At 31.7% G+C, this 19694-nt stretch overlaps 1 protein-coding gene across 1 annotated transcript in view; it reads right to left on the reverse strand.

Moving 5' to 3' along the window:
• LOC106875720 (rho guanine nucleotide exchange factor 12) overlaps nt 1-19694 on the reverse strand; it is a 365906-nt gene that overhangs the window by 304474 nt on the left and 41738 nt on the right. The window contains exon 2 of the mRNA XM_052968059.1: nt 14778-14822. Within this exon, the coding sequence (XP_052824019.1) occupies nt 14778-14822 (45 nt within the window). The remainder of the gene's footprint in view (nt 1-14777; nt 14823-19694) is intronic.

The following is a 19694-nucleotide window of genomic DNA, read 5'->3' on the forward strand; positions in this document are numbered from 1 at the left end:
TATATATATATATATATATATATATATATATATATATCATCAATTACCATCTACACTTCAATGCTTCCATGAAGCAGACAGTGGTTGTTGAGGCAGATTTTCTACAGCCAGATGACTTCATTGCCAACTTGCACTTGTTTCCAAAAACAAAGTAATATTTCCCAGAATGTTTTTCAGTGAGGACTGGAGATGACACTCATTTACAACCACCACATAATGTTAAGACAAGGGTTCAACCTCAGACTGAGAGATGCAAGTGGACCTAAGGGGCAGGCTTGGCTTGTCTTCCCAGGACATAGTGGTAACATCACTCCAACCAGAAATGTTCCTGCTCTCCAGTAATACAAAAACAATCCTCATGATTGAACTCACAGTGTCCTAGGACAGACTCGATATTTCCCACCATGTAAAGAAGTCAAAATATCAGTACTTTGTCAATGAGGCCCGAGTCAGGAGCTGGCATGCAGTCTCATTCTTCAAATCCTCATTCCTCAGCTGATACAATTCTCTATCAAGATCAGTGAGCTATATTCCTGCAGATGATAGGTTTGGAAACCAGACAACTAAAGAAAGTCATCAAGGAAATAGGCACAGCAGCTGAAACTAGCTCAAGATAGCTATGGTTGATAAGAGACCACAAGTTGAACCCTTCCATAGAGGAAGACTAGCTCAATCTGCACTGCTCCATTCAGGTGAAGCACACAGGCTAGGAGCAAAACACTTGTGACCCTGAGATACCTGCTGATGATATGGAAAGGTTTTCAGCATTGCAATGGATTTAGAAGAGCATGCAAAACCCCTGAGTAGCTCTTGCAGTTTCGACGTGGAGCTGAGCTTCTCTGATGTTTACTTCACCTTCCATGCACATAAAATATATAGTTGTGTGTGTGTGCACCTGTGTTTCTTTTCTAACCAAATGTTTTCAGGTTCAGTCCTACTGTGTGGCACATTAGCCAAGTGTCTTCTACTATAATTCCAGCCTGACCAAAGTTTTCTGAGTGGATATGGAAACTAAAAGAAGCGTGTCTATGTGTGTGTGTGTTTTACTGTCTTCTTGCCTTAACACTGTGACAATTGTACACAAATGTTTCCATCATGCAAGTGGTGGTATCTTTTGTTTCCAATCTTCTATGAAATCATGTCTGGTCATGGGGTAATATTACCTCACTTGGAAACAAGGGTTGGTGACAGGAAAGGCATTTGGTCATCATAACTCAACATATTCCATCCAGCACATGTGAGCATGCATAGAAAAGTGAACATTAAAACAATATATGTAATCTATCTATTGATATACATACACCTTTATGTATGTATACACACACACACACACACACACACACAAACACACATTCAAACATACAAATCTGATGAAAACTGAATGTGCATGAGGCATAAACAGGGAAACTAAAACTTTTTAGTGTAAACGAATGTAAAAGTATCAGTTTCCTTGTATTATTACAGGAATCTATTTTCTGTTCATGTTACAGTATACTTTCAGTAATTTACCTATTTAGACCTATTTTAACTGAAGTTATGCGTATGCATGATGTGAGAGCTCATCTAATAAAGAAGTAACGATGGGAAATGAAATGCACAACAATAGGGTAAAATAATTTCATATGAATCAATATCCACAAAGGCTTCTTTGCTAGTCAAGTTCTTTTCCTTCTACTATCATCCAAAACCAAGAAAAATTACACTAGAAATAGATACATATATTCCCATATACATATACATTTCTATATACATATATACACACATATAAACATATACATATATATATATACACACACACTATTGTTTTTGTACTTGGCTGAAAAAAATGACTCTAAACAATGTATGTAAAGAATGTAGGTCAGAGACTTGAATGTTGAACCAAGCACAAGTCTATATTTAAATTCCAGGCATCACCAAATTATAGCATACACAAACTCCTCAATGAAATGCTGAAATTTTAAATTTACATTGAAAACTACACTTAAAAGGAACATATAATTTCATTATGTGGAAATGAGTTATTTAAAAAAATTGATTATTTAGAATTTTTTTTTTTTTTTGTTAGTTCTCATTCTAGATCACAATATCTTGGAAGTATTTTCACTATCGCCCTTTTTCTTTTACTAACACTTTATCAGTTTCCCTACACTCTGGCTACAATTCCGCAAAATTAAATTCATAAACAAGTCAGGTATATGTATGTACTTAATGCTACAGGTACAGAGGTCATTTATTGCATGAATGGAAATACCAACAAATTTTGGCAATGTCTTTGAAATTATGCTTTAGCTTATTGTTTACGATTGACAAACATAGGTGGTGTGTACATGAGTGTGTGTGTGTGTGTGTGTGTGTGTATGTGTGCGTGTGTGTAGTGTTGTTTTTTTCACTTATTCACATTACAAAATCTGTTATGTTATGGCTGATGTAATTTTCATTGCAATTGTATACAATAAGCAGTTTATTTTAATATTACATTTATCAATTTATTTTTTTTTTTTTGAAGTTGATATTTAAACATAAGACAAAGATTAAAAACAATACAAATGATCTATTGCCCCTTAATTCCTAGTCCCCATATAAAAATCTTCCATCCCCAAAGGGCAGTGTCATCCACTTTGAGAAGCAGTGTTCTTGATACTCATTTGCGTAGTAAAAGTAATTTGCATCAATGTTTTGGTAACATGCTTTGCCCCAAGGTACAATTCAATGTTTGTAACAGAGTTTAAAAGAGCTACTTCATAACATAAAACAGTTTTTATCCTGTCAAAAATGTATTATCTATTCCAGCAATGTACCTTTAAAAAAAGAATTCAGCTATTCTATCTCATAAATGCAAGTTTCTCGTCCACGAAACTGTTAGCAAGTTCAAATCACACCTAAACTATTTTAGACTTTCATCCCAAGAGGATCAATAGAGTACAAGCCTAGAGAGAAATTAGACCAATCTCTCTATAAGTATTTGTATAATTCAAAGATTAACAACCTACTCAGAAGAAATTGTCCAATGGACACAGTAATAAGCTCTAGTGCTACCAATTGGCCAGACTTAAATAAACTTAATATAAGTATACAAATTTCCAAAAATTATTGTCTTTTATATGTCACTATAAATATATGTCAATCAAAAAATAAGATGAAGTCTTGAAGTTGAAACCCAACAAATTATTTATCAGTGCAGTGGGTTGTAATTTAGTCTTAGATCCCTATCACACCTGAAAATAAATGTCTGAAATAGCATGGCCTGCTCTTAAGGTTTACAACAAGCCTGATTACTTTCACCATTTTATGTAATGACAATGGTATAAATAGATGTCCTACTCTCCTTCAGCAGGACAAAGACAATCTCCACATTCATCAAAGAAATAGTCTTGAACCATAAGCTTTATCCACACACACATACACAAACATGCAAAGCAAAAAAAAAACACCTCAAAATGAGGGAAAATAATAAGTTTTATTATTTGGTATTTTGTGATGACCCCACTACATTGTATTGCAAAGAGTAGAATTCTTCTTGAATCCTCATCAGGTGTTGACCATCAGCAAAGTTCAATTAAGACCTACACTGAACACTTAATCCTCTAAAATGTCTCCCCTGGCAACATTGCTTTTTCCTCACAGCTCTCAACCTACAGAAGTTTAAACTGATCATCATAGCATCAGCCTCACCTGCCTAAAAGCACCTACAAAACTTCTGAGCCTCTGAGATATCATCATCATTTTACATTTGATTTTGTATATTGGCAAGAGTTGGAGAGGTTTTCTGAAGCAGAATTTCACTAGATTCCCTTCCAGCCTCTGATCCTTTTAGCTGCCTTTTACAACTTACAGGTACACAGTGTACCTATCCTAAGATTGGAATATAGTAGTTAATAAAAATTATAATGTTTGTAGCAAAATGGGAATTAATTTTCTGGCAATAAGTATTCAAGTACATTAATCATATAGATGTCTTTAATTATAGCAGTTTTGTTATATGCATATATACTTATTACATATAAACACACACATGCTCACAGATATTAACGTAATAACTGGACAAAAGTAATCAATATTTCACACACACACCTGTCTAATAGGTATTTACAAAAGTCAGAGATAAAATTATGTCATTACGATATTCAAGTATTTTTCTTAAATGTAATGCTTTATAATAGAGGTGATAATAAGCAAAAGAAATTCTAGCTATTATCAACTTGACCCTTTTAATACTGATGCATCTTAGATCAGACTACCCCTTGTTCTATGATACAAACATCCTATTTCACAGTGATCTAAATTAAAGCCTTCCATCAAAATTCCATTATTTTATGTTCAGCTTAATAAAAACAGTTATTTTACTAAATTCCTCTTTCTTTTCGATATTAATTGAAACAATGACAAGTGTAGTTCAACAAAAGGGTTAAATATAGTTTATTACTGCTCAAATAGTTATTTCATTTCTGAAGTTATATTTTATAACATCTGCACAACTTTATTTCCAGGTCTCTTCCATATCGTATCTCACGTCTTTCAAAAACAAGAGCAAAAAAAATTTCTGCCCAGTTTATTCTACTATCCAATCAAGATCATAAGTGTATGTCTGTATACTTCATAACCAGTACATTACTATATTAAAGTAATCACTAGCTGTATTTCAACAAATTCCTTTTGCTGCACTTACAACCCGAATGTTGCCAACGTTTTATGCAAAAATTTGGCTTCTTTTCAAACATGAAGAGTGCTTCCCACTTTTACCTACTTCACCACCTAACAACAGTTGTAGCACAAGCTTTCTACGAAATGTTGCATACCAAACACTACAAAAATAATGGGGATTTTTATGGTTGTTTCACTAGGTTTCTAATTCTGGTCATTGAAAACTCTCGACTACTAAAAAATGATTAATTAAAAGCACTTTTGAATAACATGTCTGAATTGATAAGGATTATTTTCCTGCAATAATTTTCTTTTTAAATGTTCCATAAGGCAACAATGAAGTAACTTAGGAAACATTCTAATATAAGCAATCATATTGTCTAAAACTCAGTTACATGATCATGCATGATTAATTCAAAATAATGTGAATAAATACGCAATGCTTTTGAGAGAGTAATCTGAATGGTAAAGGGCTAAAGACAGCTTGTGTCTAATGCTGTGGTTGGATAGATAACCTAAGTTAACTGTTATCAATGAGAGCTATGGGTCAGAAGGAGACAACTAAAGAAAGTATTTCATTAACTTCTCTGACCAAGACTATCATGTCTTTACTGTTTGAGTATGTATCCTAAATTTTAAGAACTTAATAACATGCTGACTCATATTTTAAAGACAGCAAAGCATTTGTAAAGGAAATTTCACTGTTACGCTGGACAGATCAAATATTCAAAATTGCTGTAGTGAGATTGTTGTCTGTTGAAGATTTTGTATCTGGTTCAGAGCATTATATATATTGATTAATTGATAAATAAAACAAAATCAGTATTGTTATTGTGATAACAAATAATTATCTCTAATACAAGATAACAATCTAATTTATTAGCAATAGAACACTTTTTTTTTTTTTTTTTACAATCACTAAAAGACGCACTTCAGTCAATTTTGTCAGATCTTCAAATTAGATCATAGGCAAATTAGGCAGAGATAAATACTTTAGAAGATTTGCATTTTCTCAATAACTCAACATAGAATCTACATGCTTACAACAATTCCTACAGAACTGCTCAAGAAACTAAATGAATTTTTTATATTCTAAAATCTTGAAAAAATAACTGACACAACTGGACTATTGTTTCATTCTAAAACATATAAAGAAACTTTACCAATTAGACATAGGTGTGGCTATGTGGTAAGAAGCTTGCTTCTCAACTACATGGTTCCAGGTTCAGTCCCACTGCATGCCACCTTGAGCAAGTGTCTTCTACAATAGCCTCGAGCTGACCAAAGCCTTGTGAGAGGATTTTGTAGACAGAAACTGAAAAGAAGTCCATCTTCTATACATATATATATATATATACATATATATATATATATATATACACACACACACACACATATGCATGTATACATCTATATCTATATGTGTGTCTTTGGGTCTATGTTTGTCCCTACCACCACCACCACTTGACAACCCGTGTTGCTGTATTTCTCTCTCCATAATTTAGCAGCTCAGCTAAAGAGACTGAAAGAATAAGTGCCAGATTTAAAAAATAAGTCCTGGTGCTGATTTATATGAATAAAAATTGAAGGTGGTGTCCCAGTATGGCCACAGTCTAATGACTGAACCAAGTAAAAGATAAAAGATAAAATTAAGTTTTCAATATAGATGATTTAATTAAAATCTTTGCAAACAAGTGATTATGGTTATATTTCAATAAATTCCTCAGCATTTTCAGGCCTAGTTTTTCATATGAGTAAGACAGAATTTGTTGATGCAAATTTTCTATGGCCAGATGCCTTTCCTGTTGCCAACCGACATCTATTTCCAAATAAGGTAACACTTCCCCATTCGTGGCCAGACATGTGATCATGGAAGATTGAAAACAAAGGACACACACAAGTGTATATATATATATATATATATATATATATATATATATATATATATATATATATATATATATATATACATACATTCATGCAATGGGCTTCTTTCAGTTTCCATCTACCAAATCCACTTATAAGGCATTAGTTAGCCTGAGACTATACTAGAAGACACTTACCCAAAGTGTCACATGGTGAGACTGAACCCGAAACCATTTGGTTGGGAAGCAAACTTCTTCACTACTGAGCCATGCCTACTCTTGGAATTGTGTATAAGTCATTCAAAACAGGAAGATACTGTTTCATTCTATTTACTCTAAGTTACTCTTTACCTGGGCAAAAATACTTCCATAATCAAAGGAATTAAATGAATCATGTAACAAAAAAAAAACCCATTTAAACAAGAAAAGCATCCATGAAAATATCTTTCAAATATTCCCTCGAATCAAATGATACTAGGAAACCAAAAATGAATGTTAAATATTCAGGAAATTGAATTGTTGTGGTTAGGCAATAGTGACCTCAATTTCATGTATATGCCTAAGACTGAAAAGAGATGGTGATGTGGGGAGAGTTAAGGTGCTGAAGAAACCAGATTTTTTGCTTTTCTCCCTCCACTATTTAATATTAAACATTTCTTCTAGAAATAATCTTAAAAGTCAAAATACCAAAATGTTACTTGATTCATAAATATATTGATTTCAAATTCTGGCACAAGGCCAGCAATTTGGGGGAGGGCGTAAGTCCAGTTTATCAACCTCAATACTCTACTAGTACTTATTTTGTCAACCCTGAAAGATGAAAGGTATAAAGTCAACCTTGGTGGAATTTGAACTCAGAACAAAAAGATGGATGAAATGCTGCCAAGCATTTTTCCTGGAATGCTAACAATGCAGCCAACTCACCACCTTATTTGCAGCATAAATATATTATTACTTAAACAGTTTCCCATCATAAAGGAATGGCTTCCTCTGATCAAGTTTTACACAGCTTAAAAAATTACATAATACTAAAACAGACACCCTAGAAATCTTATAGAAGCCATGTTGACACATAGTAGTTTAAAACAACCTGCACATATGGCTATGTGGTTAAGAAGCTCACTTTGCAACCATGTGATTTTAGGTTCAGTTCCACTGTATGGTACTTTGGACAAGTTCCTTCTATTATAGTCGAAGGCCAACCAATACCTTGAGAGAAACTGTGTGGACATCAATGATATATATTTGTGTATGTGTGTTTGTGTATGTGTGTTTGTGTCTGTACTTGTCCTCCTACACCAATTAACAACTGGTGTTGGTTTGTTTATATCCATATAACTTGGTAGTTCAGCAAAAGAGATTAATAGGATAAGTATCAGAATTTTTTAAATCCTTGAAGGTGGCACTCCAGGTGACTGAAACAAATAAAAGTTAAAAGATACGAAATGAAGATAAGTAATTTTTAGAGAAATCTCCAGTTCCAATTTCCACGATCAAGAGTTGCCCTTTTTGTTGCAAACATTTACACACATACACTTTCATACATAAAGTACATGCTTCCTGACCAGTTTACAGCACATTCACATTTAAAATTGAGAAATTTTGCTTTCCATAATCTTACACTTTTTTGTAGCAGTTAGTTATTTAAATTCTAAGATTATTCCATATAAATCAGCTTCTCTCATCACTGCATCTTTGTGAAGGTTTTATATTTTGCATCTAAATATAACAATATATTTTATGTACTTTAATCAAATTAATGCTATTTCAATTAATTATTCTGGAAGATATTTCTACAAAATGTCGTTTAATAGTGACTGTAATAAAGCTGTCTACATTTATATTTAACACATTTGTGTACACTCAAATGTAGAAAGACCTTTGCTGCAGTAACTGTCATGGAAGTGAAATTCGCCTAAAAGACAATGTGTGTGAAAACACACTGAGCTGAGTTATGATCATCATCAGACTGTAGGAAGTGCTTCTGCATCATTATGCTTCATCAGCTACAAACACTGAAACTGTTGTTCATAGCCCACTAAGAACTGCCATTCTTATATGAAAACAGCAAATAATAAACTTGCTGGTGTGTGCAAAGCTTTGTCAAGTTGGAAATAATAAATTAAAGATGTACTAAGCAGTATACAGGTCTTGTTACCATACCACTTCCTAAGGAGGTCTAATTGTTTTTAACCAGTTGGCTTCAAAGATAAAATCTATTCATCTTTTACCTTTTAATTGCTTCAGTCATTTGATTGTGGCCATGCTGAGGTACTGCCCTTTTTTTTTCTTTAATATTTCCAAGACTACATAGAAAATTTTACTGTTTTAGTAATTACAAACTCTTTTTTCAGAACTGGATGAAACAATCTAATTTGCTGTAACATCTAACAAAAAAATAAAAATATGTAATGATTGATTTCAGAATTAATATACATTCGTGTTTGCTTGTTTATTTCTTTTTAAACTTAGGTTGCCATTTTATTCTCAATTTATTATTGTAAAATTCATACAGAATAGAGTACATATAGTAAATCAATAAGTTCTACAGGATTCAATCATTCATTGCCAATCTTAAGTTCAATCGTTGTGTCATGTATTTCTGCTGCACTACTTTGTTACAGATCATTTATTTATTTTTAATGATATAGATTTTAGTAAAATAAACTTGTCATTATTAAATTTCTTGCTACCAACTCACCTGAAACTACTTCTGATTCTATGATACAAGCTTTCACTTTTAAAGAGAACTAAATTAAAACCTTCCACCAAAATTTCATACTGATTTATATTTCAAACACAAGCTTAATGACAAAGTCATTTTACTAAATTCTTCTTTTGAAATGAAACTGATGTATTTCAACAGAAATATGATAATGAAAAAGTTAAGTTAGTGCTTGGAAAATATAATAACATGAAATTTTGATAGAAGGCTTAAATTTAGATCATTTAAAAAAAAGAAATTTGTACCATAGAAATAGGAATGATTTCAGATCTTATGGTGTCAAAAGGGTTAATATTGATTGAGCAATAAACTTCTGAAACTAGAATCATAAAGTATAAAAATTCCAGTAAACCATTTTACTCTAAGAAAAGGGATTTTTTTTTCAAGCAGTTTGGCAATGATATAGTTTTGTAATATTTGCAATACAATAACTTGCATTCATGTATCCTGTTGTTGACTTGCATAAGCAATTATCTATCTTCAATATTTTCAAGTGTTTCAAGATAACCATCTAATTCTTTAGCAACATAGCACTAAGCTTTATAATTTTACTATTACTAAACTAAGAGATGCTTCAGTCAATTTTTGTCAGATGTTCAAATTAGATCATTAACAAATAAATAATTAGCCAGAGATAAATATTCCAAAATATTTCAGTTTTTCCGACCACTCAGTTATTTAACATGGAATCCACATGCTTACATTCCTTCTTAGAGGTTGACTCTATAAAAGAAACTAAATCAATTCTGGAATATTCCAAAAGTTTTATAATTACAATTAACATAATTGGATAGTTTCATCCTAAAGCATTTAAACTTATCTACATTACAAACCTAATTAGCTAATTCAATTCAAATCTCAAACAAAAGATCATCCCCTATGCTTGGGCTTTCATTTGACTAAAACATTATTGGTTTGGGGATATATTTTAATCCACACTGTCATAACAAGTCTTTTGCTAATGAACCCATACATTTAGCTCAAAACTTACTTTCATCTAAATATTCTTAGAGCTGCAAGTAATAATCCAAATAATACTAAAATTTTAGATGATTACTAATATAGTTTCTTAAGAATTACCAATACAATGTTTTACTGATTTATTAAGTTTGGCACAAATTACTTTATTAAGCAGGTTACATTCAAGTCTAAATGTTACCAGCGCAAAAATCATGGTTACAAAGTTATGCTGACACCCCACCCTACACTCACAATATAAAGCCATCACTACACATAAATTGTTCCGAGGTACTGCAGATTATTCAGTCATATCATGTGTAGAACACATAAACACACTTAACAAATAAACATTTTTTGGTTGCTATATAATAGTATTAAAAAATATATAAAAATGTGTTCTGGTACTACTACAGAAAGCCACCCACCCCTAAGCTCATTAATTTGGTGGATGGAAACTGAAAGAAAACTGTTGTGTGTGTGTGTGAATATGCTCACATATTGTTTGTTTTGGTGAAGGTTGCAACTTATGGACAGAGCTGTTGTTACTTTGCATGTCAATAAGTCATCTGCTCAATTTGCACCTTCAAAGCCAAACAGAATAAAAGATCCCTTACTTCAGAAACAGGTAAGGGTTAGCATCAGGAAGAGCATCCAGCCATAAAGCAATGTCTTGATAACATATTCATCTAACCTATGCAAGCACAGAAAAAAGATGAATGTAAAAAAAAACAAATACAGTGGATATATACATTGTATGTAACATTGTCAAAACTGCCTGACTAGTCTTCCTTTTAGAGTGAGAAAGTACTTCAAGTCCTTATCAGCTACTGACCCTCTTTGGGTGACATTTATGTTACCCAATCCAGTGCTCCATATATCAGGATCATATCTAAGAGGCAAAGACTCATTTACCAATATATTTCAACCACCATTATTCCACAGCACACAATCTTCTATTTAATGCAACTTTCTTCACCACCACCAACAGTGCTGCACATATATATATATATTTTTTACCTTAAAGATTGCTAGATCCCTACCTCCTTCTGTGATGAAAATGAAATAATTATTTTTAGACTGGCAAAATTTTGAAAATATTAGGCAAGTATGTTTTATTCATTTCTATTTGTCAGAAAATATCATGCTTATAGAAACTAGAGAAGTATCTAATCCAGTCTGGTTTACCTCAATAATGTACCCACTATTTACCTCAATAGTGTACCAAACTCAGATCTTGCAAATTATATAATGGCTTTCCATTGCTCTAAAAGCACAAAGCCCTTCCTAAAGAGAAAAAGTATCAAACCCTGTTATATCAAAAATATTATTCATTGATGCTGACAGAATAAAAAGTAAATTCATCTAAAGTGGATTTGATCTCAGAAATTTGAAACACTGAACTTTAGATATTATGGAACATATTGCCATGTTAAGCACCAACTACCATTAGTGCCACTTAGCTAAAAAGAAATGACCTAATTACATCAAATGTCCCGACTTGACTCCTAAGAAGCCATAAATACATTAAACACACTACTGTCACCATGTCATGCAGTACCAATAATACCAAAATAACTTCTTTTGTCTAATCTAATTCCAAATATTTATATGTTTTTGTTAATAATTTGCTTTGTTTAAATAAATAGATACACAATTCAAACATTCTTTCAGTTTTATATAAGTGAAAAATCTTTTGAATTCTCTCACAGCAATGTTCTGACAAAGAAATTTGCAATATACAAAATTATCTTCCTGTCCACAAGTAAAAGCAGTTCAGTAAAATCAGTTATATTTTAGAAAAGTTATGAATCTCAAAAATACCAATAAAAAATTTTTTTTTTAATTTAAAAAAAAAGAACATATCAAGTTCTAAGAAGACTAACTAAAATAGATTAAATATTTGTAAGCAATAGAGAAAACAATCTATTTTAGACTCTTTAAAACAAAGTGCTCTTCTTTTGCAGCTACAAAAATAATAAACAAACAACAAAATATAAATATTGCTTGATGTTTAAACTAAGAAATCCATCATCTCCACAAGTAAAAATGTTAAAAGATTCCAAACAACCTAAAAACACAAAGAATGACATTTCAGATAAATTTAAAACTTACTTTAATAAATTATGAAATATGAAGTTCTTTTATAAATTAATTACATTTTTTTTTTTTTTTTTAAATACTCAACTATATAATTGAAAAATACGTAATGGTTAATAATCATGCTTTGAACAGATTAGTTTCAACAATTTAATACAATAATACACAATAAAGATATCAGATGGTATCAGATGAAAATTTCAAATAAATGTAGTAGTAGTAGTAGCAGTAATAATAATAATAATAATAATAATAATAATAATAATAATAATAATAATAATAATAATAATAATAATAATAGTAAGTGTAATAATATTATTAGCCACTAAAATAACTAGCTATATCTAGACAGCTGCCAAGCCTATTTGCTCTAAACCAAAGCAATGAAGTATGAGAGATGATGATTAAGTACAAATTTAATACGAAAACCTTAAGGTAGCTTTGTCAAGCAAAGAAGAAAAAAAACAAACAAGTCAGAACTATTAGAGAAATATGAACTTTTACAATAGCAAGAAAAGTTCATGAAAATGTTAAAATAAATCTACCTTTAGAATGTCTTCGAAATCATGCATGTCAATGATGAAGAGCCATCAAGGTGTTGTTATTTGAAAACTATCTTAGTAACAAATATGCACGTGCAAAGAATATTTAAAGGATGAAAACATTGTCAAAGCCTCAATAAAATATTTATATATATCAAGCTTGCAAGTCAATTACACAACACACAAACAGTTTTTTCTTGCACTCTAAGATTTAATTTGGTTCGATTTAATCAATTTGAATTTATAATAATAGACTTATTAAGCTCAAGTAAGTTTAACAATGAAATTACTGGTAAAACATTTTTTTAAAAAAGCAGAGATTACCTGAGATTAAAAAACATTAACCATGAAAAAATTTTTTTTTTTTTTTCTCTCAGTGGAAAAGATAAAATGAGACCAACAAACCAGTTCTCAAGAATGTTTAAAATTCCAATTTAAATAATTAATGATTGGCTTCCTTTATTTCATTTGACTTTAAACTAAATCAAACTTTGAGGTGAGAATAAAAATTCCTTATTAAAATATTAAAAACAAAACCATACAAATATAAAACTGCAACCTTAAAATTGCACTTATAATTCCTATATATTCTATCTGATAAAAATTTTACACAGTAAATTGTTGAAAATAAATGTTTCCAAGATTAGCTAACCACAATGGGTCAATCAGAGAGGGTACCTGCCACCGATGTAATATTTATTTATTCTTTAATATCACTTATGCATTTCTACAGAAATAAATATGAATTTTGATTTGAAGTTTTAGAAAAAAATAAAGATAATTTAAAAATATGATTAATAGCAAAAATAAAGATTAAGACCATTTGCAAATAAAGTGAAAGCATCTTCCATATAGCAACATCAGCTCTTTCTTTCCTATCTTAGTCAATTCTAATCAATTATATTCTATACTGTTATACATTAGATAATAAAAGACTTAAACTCAATAACAATGATGTATGCATGTATGTGTAAGTAAATAAATATATATATATTTATACACACACACATGTATATATATATATATATATATATATATATATATATATATATATCATCATCATCATCATCATCATTTAACGTCCGCCTTCCATGCTATGTACACACACATTTTATCAGTGAGTTTCTCTACCTTATAAGAAAACAGAAAGACCAGAGAACAAGCCACTGCTTTAGTACAAACAATATTTACACAGCATTTCATTCATGCTTCATGAATTGACTGAACAGTTTGTAATTTTAAATGCCAGAAACTTTCAAACCTATTTTACTCATTTCAAAGACCAAATTTCATCAACAAAACTGAAATGCCATTATTTTGTACAGAAAAAAAAAAGAAAAAAGAAGCAAAACAAACAAGACTACATTCATTATAATCAGAAGCATCATCCAAATCGTATAAGCCAATGTTTTACATAACTGAGGTATACAAAAAAAGAAATATTTATCTGACAAATAAATATATAAATAGATTATACCAATTTTCAATAAACTGTGTTGTATAACTTTTCTATGAAGAAGAGAAAACAATATCAGAAAAATGTTAGTATTTTCTATTCAGGAAGCAACAATATAGCAAGAAAATCAACTGGAGATCACTGAAGTGAATATGTATATATATATGTGTGTATATATATATAAATATGAGTTAAAAAAATGATCGAAGCTATTGAATCAACTATAAGGCATGCTCGAACTTTAAAATGAACAGCTTGCACGAAGTTGCTTTGAGTGAAAATTGCAATATGAACCACGATTGCTTAGTCAATGGAGGGTTGCATTTCAGCTTAACATTCCTAGGAAACAATTTCCTTAAGCTTGATGGAATCTAACTCTCTAACCCAGCATGTTAAAGACTAGAGACCATTCCTTAGATATTCAAAGAAGCTGAATGTAAGCTATCAATAACCGTCCATTGCACATAAAGGCAGCTGTGCATTTGCATTACCTTAGGCCCCTGAAACTGGACTTTCGGCCGACACTGGTACGCTTGCTTTTGTATAGAAAAGAAATGAAGAAAGGCATATAAAGTCATCAAACTAACAATTCACAAAATAAAATATTAAATATATATATATATATATTGATGAATAACACAAGTGATTTCAAAATCTAAACAAAATAAATTTTAATATGATTTAATACAAATGCTGAAAATTCAACAATATTAAATTTTATTGATGATGAATAGTTAATTATAATTTATATATATATATATATAAATATACCAATTACAAGATATGAAAATTATTTTGATTGAAATTTTAATTCATGAAAATTTTATACCATTAAGCTTTAATTAGAAATTCTGAAATAAATTAATTGAATTGAATTTCATTTTCTTTTTTTACACTTAATTTCAGCATTTAAGTAGGGGGTGGCGGATGTGAATAGAAATGAATACTAAATTGTTTAGGGAAAAACAAATGAAGCTTTCAGTAGATCATTTAATCATTGATATATAGAAAGTGACAATAACAGGAAAATGGTATTTTAGTGAAGAAACTCAAAGCAGCCATGTATACATGGTCAATATGTGAAGGTATGTAGTTTAGTTGATTAAATGCCTGAGATGAGTTGTTAATAAGATGATCATTTCTCAAATTCCTAACCTCATTTCTAGAGATGATTTTTTTTAACATTTACATCTAGGTTACATTTCGATTAGTTTCATTTCCTACTATCATCAAATATCTTATTCTTAAATATACACATAGAACCAAATTAGATTTGAACAGTAATCCTTCATTTCTAAATCAAGGGTAATAATGCTCTAAATACATAAAAACTGTATCTACAACATTCCACATATTTGAAGAAGTTCTTATAGAGCATTGGAATACTGACAGGAAAGAGTACTAATATTTATTGTGTTTAGAATTAACTCGATGAGAAATCATAAATGCACTTCCATTTTTTAAACAATAGAAAGAAAAGTATTCTTTCTTAGAATTATATATGAAATCAGAATTATATAAACAATAGTTGACTATAGTCACTATATTTTTAAATTTGGCATTAGTTTTCCAAAAAGGAAACAAAAATATAAAAGAAAACACTGAAGAAAAAAAGTTTCATTCTTAAAAGGTCGACAGCAAAAAGCAAGACAGTAAATTCTGTATTACAATATTAATTATGTACTAAAGTCCAAAGCCCATTGTTATATTAACTAGATAGAAAAAAACAAAAACACCAATTGTCAAGCACATCAACAAAGCAGTCTGGGAAGTCCAGAAAGAGTCAGAGGTACTAACCAGCAATTTCAATAAAGTTTCGGATTTATAGATTTATTTGTACAACTGAATGTAAATATGTCCTTAATCGATGACAAATGAGATATATGTCTAATCATACAAGCTAAAAGAATCACACAGCTAAGGAATTATTGAAAAAGAAACAAAAAAATAAGAGCTAATTTCACATGGCTGTATCGTTAAAAAAGTTTGATGCGGACGCTTCTGATGAGAATCCCATAAGGTATGAAAATTGAGTAAGGTTGTTCATCATTTTTAGGCTCAGGAGTGGCTGTGTGGTAAGTAGCTTACTTACCGACCACATGGTTCTGGGGTCATTCTCACTGTGTGGCATGGTGGGCAAGTGTCTTCTACTACAGCCTCAGGCTGACCAAAGCCTTGTGAGTGGATTTGGTAGACGGAAACTGAAAGAAGCCCATCATATATATGTGTGTGTGTGTGTGTGTGTGTGTGTGTGTGTGTGTGTGTGTGTGTGTGTGTGTTTGTGTGTCTGTGTTTGTCCCCCCCAACATCGCTTGATAACTGATGCTGGTGTGTTTATGTGCCCGTAACCTAGCGGTTCGGCAAAAGAGACCGATAGAATAATTACTAAGCTTACAAAGAATAAGTCCTGGGGTTGATTTGCTCGACTAAAGGCAGTGCTCCAGCATGGCCGCAGTCAAATGAATAAAAGAATTTGTAGCCATGTGATTATCAGTGCAGTACCATTGAGCAAGTGTCTTCTATAACCCAAGGAGTAACCAATGCTTTGTGATTAAATATGGTAGCCAGAAACTATAAATATATACACATACATACACACACACATACACATATGCATGCATGCATATATGGATGGATGGATGTGTGTATGTATGCGTGTACGCACCTTTTGTACTTGTGTTCCCCACCCCCACCACCCACAAACATCAAATGCTTGATAGGTGATGTTGGTTTGTTAACACCTTTGAAACTTAGCAGTTCAGCAAAAAGAAACCAGTAGAATAAGCAGCAGACATAAAACTAACTACTGGGATCAATTTGCTTGGCTAAATAAACCCTTCAGGGTGGTACCCAAGCATGGCCAAGTCAAATGACTGAAACAAGTAAAAGAATATATATTATAGACATATCAAGTATTTTGTACCAGAGAAAGGAAACAATAAAGCCATTGAGATGAAAGCAACAAATTGAAAATAGCATCACGTCTGCAATATAAAAGGAACAGTTTTATGTGCTAAAAGTTTACAAATTGATAAAAAGGAAACAACCAAGCCTTCACAAAACAAAAATAATATTCAATTCAGACCTACTAACCGAGAAATGGACTACAATTAAGCATTAGTTTAAAGCTGAGTAAGATGATGACAATTATATTAATAGAGGTCAACAATACATTTTTTTTCCTCTACAAAAGTGTCATGGCAGAATATCTTAGACATTGGTACACCCTGTGTTTTAATTCTTACACATAGTGATGTAATTTAGACTTGCAGAAAGTTATTATGAATCATATTTTTAACAAAGTCAAACTACAATGAAATCTCTGTTTGATAACCAATACTTTCAGTTCTTACCTAATTTGGTGTCTTGGTAAATTACATAAACTCATAGCATTTCTGACAAACTAAATTTACTCCATAAAATTCCTTACATTAACAACTTACTTCACTAGGGTGTCTCCATCAAGAACTATAAAACATTCCCTTCTAAATTTCAACGAGACTTACTTCAAACTTTAGTTTTATTGCATGGAAACTAATGTGACGTCTTAAAACAGATTATACTTGATATCTTCACCAAAGCAAATTTTTCTTTCAATACAATTTTGATCCATAACTGGGAAAATTAATACTGCTTGTGATGCTTTTTCACAACCATTATGTCAAGACAAGGGTACACACAAACAAGGCTGGAAACATTATTATTATTATAATTATTATTAATAATTCACCTGTCACTATGTTCTGAGTTCAAATTGTGCTAAGGTTGACTTCGCTTTTCATCCTCTCAGGGTCAACAAATTAAATACCAGTTATGCACTGGGGTCGATGTAATCGACTCGTCCCCTCCCCTCAAATTTCAGGCCTTGTGCCAATAGTAGTAAGAAAGATTATTAATAATTAGCTGACAGAATTGTCAGTTCATCAAACAAAATGCTTAGTAGCATTTCATCCAGCTCTTTATATTCTGAGTTTGAATACTGTCAAGGTCAACTTTGCCCTTCACCATCTGAGGGTCAATGAAATAAAGTACCAATGAAGTACTGGGGTCAATGTATTCAACTTAACTCCTCTTTTATAATTGCTGGCCTTGTGCCAAAATTATTATTGTTGTTGTTGTTGTTGTTGTTGTTGTTATCATCATCGTTATTCAAAATGATTAGCTGCATTTTATCCATCTTTACATTCTGAGTTCAAATTTTGTGGGCCTACTTTGCCTTTCATCCTTTCAGGGTCAATAAAATAAGTACCATTTGAGTACTAGGGTCGATGTAATCGACTCACCCAAAATTTTATGCCTTGTGCCTTTAGTAGAAAGGATTATTGTTGTTGTTGTTATTTACCATTCAAGTAGATGATTGACAAATATAAAAGAATAAAATATAAATAAAAATAGATAAAAACAGCAATTAGTTTTATTAATATAACATTCATTATTTCTCCCTGTCACTCTCCTCCTCCTCTTACTCACTCGCACAAATATTAATGTGTCTTTGCTTATTCATTTATTTAACATCAATTTTTTCCTTGCTGACATAAATTGAACAGGAATTGATTTTGAGGCAGGATTTTCCTGCTGGCACTCTGCCTGTCACCAACCCCCACTTGATTTTCAAGTAATGGACTTTTACATACATATATTCTACAAGAGTCGATGAAATCACAGAACAGATTGGTCATAATGCCAACACGGAAGGTCACCATACATCAACACCACATTATTTAAACAGTGACAAGTGAAATGTCCACATTCACACACATTCTTACACACATCATGTGTGTGTGTGTAATGGGCTTAGTACAGTTGTTGTTTACCAAATTCACTCACTCGGTTCTCATACAAATTTATTCATTGTCCAGGGAGATGAGTGAATTTTCAGCAGGACTGCATTTAAAAGCAAGTGGTGGTGAAGCAAACTTCTCAACCATGCAGCCAACATTATCTTAAGTTGAACTGGGGCTATAGTAGAAGACATCTGCCCTAGGTGCCATGCAGTTGAACTGAACTGAGACCCATGTGGTTGGAAAGCAAACTTCTTAACCACACACCTGTACCTTCACCTATAAATAGCTTTAACATACATGTTGTAATTAGAACATTACAATATTATTTTGTTGTTGGCATTCCGTCGCTTACAACGTCGAGGGTTCCAGTTGATCCGATCAACGGAACAGCCTGATCGTGAAATTAACGTGCAAGTGGCTGAGCACTCCACAGACACGTCTACCCTTAACGTAGTTCTCGGGGATATTCAGCATGACACAGTGTGACAAGGCTGGCCCTTTGAATTACAGGCACAACAGAAACAGGAAGTAAGAGTGAGAGAAAGTTGTGGTGGAAGAGTACAGCAGGATTCGTCACCATCCCCTGCCGGAGCCTCGTGGAGCTTTAGGTGTTTTCACTCAATA

Source organism: Octopus bimaculoides, chromosome 5 (genome assembly GCF_001194135.2).
Source record: "Octopus bimaculoides isolate UCB-OBI-ISO-001 chromosome 5, ASM119413v2, whole genome shotgun sequence".
Lineage (NCBI taxonomy): Eukaryota > Metazoa > Mollusca > Cephalopoda > Octopoda > Octopodidae > Octopus > Octopus bimaculoides.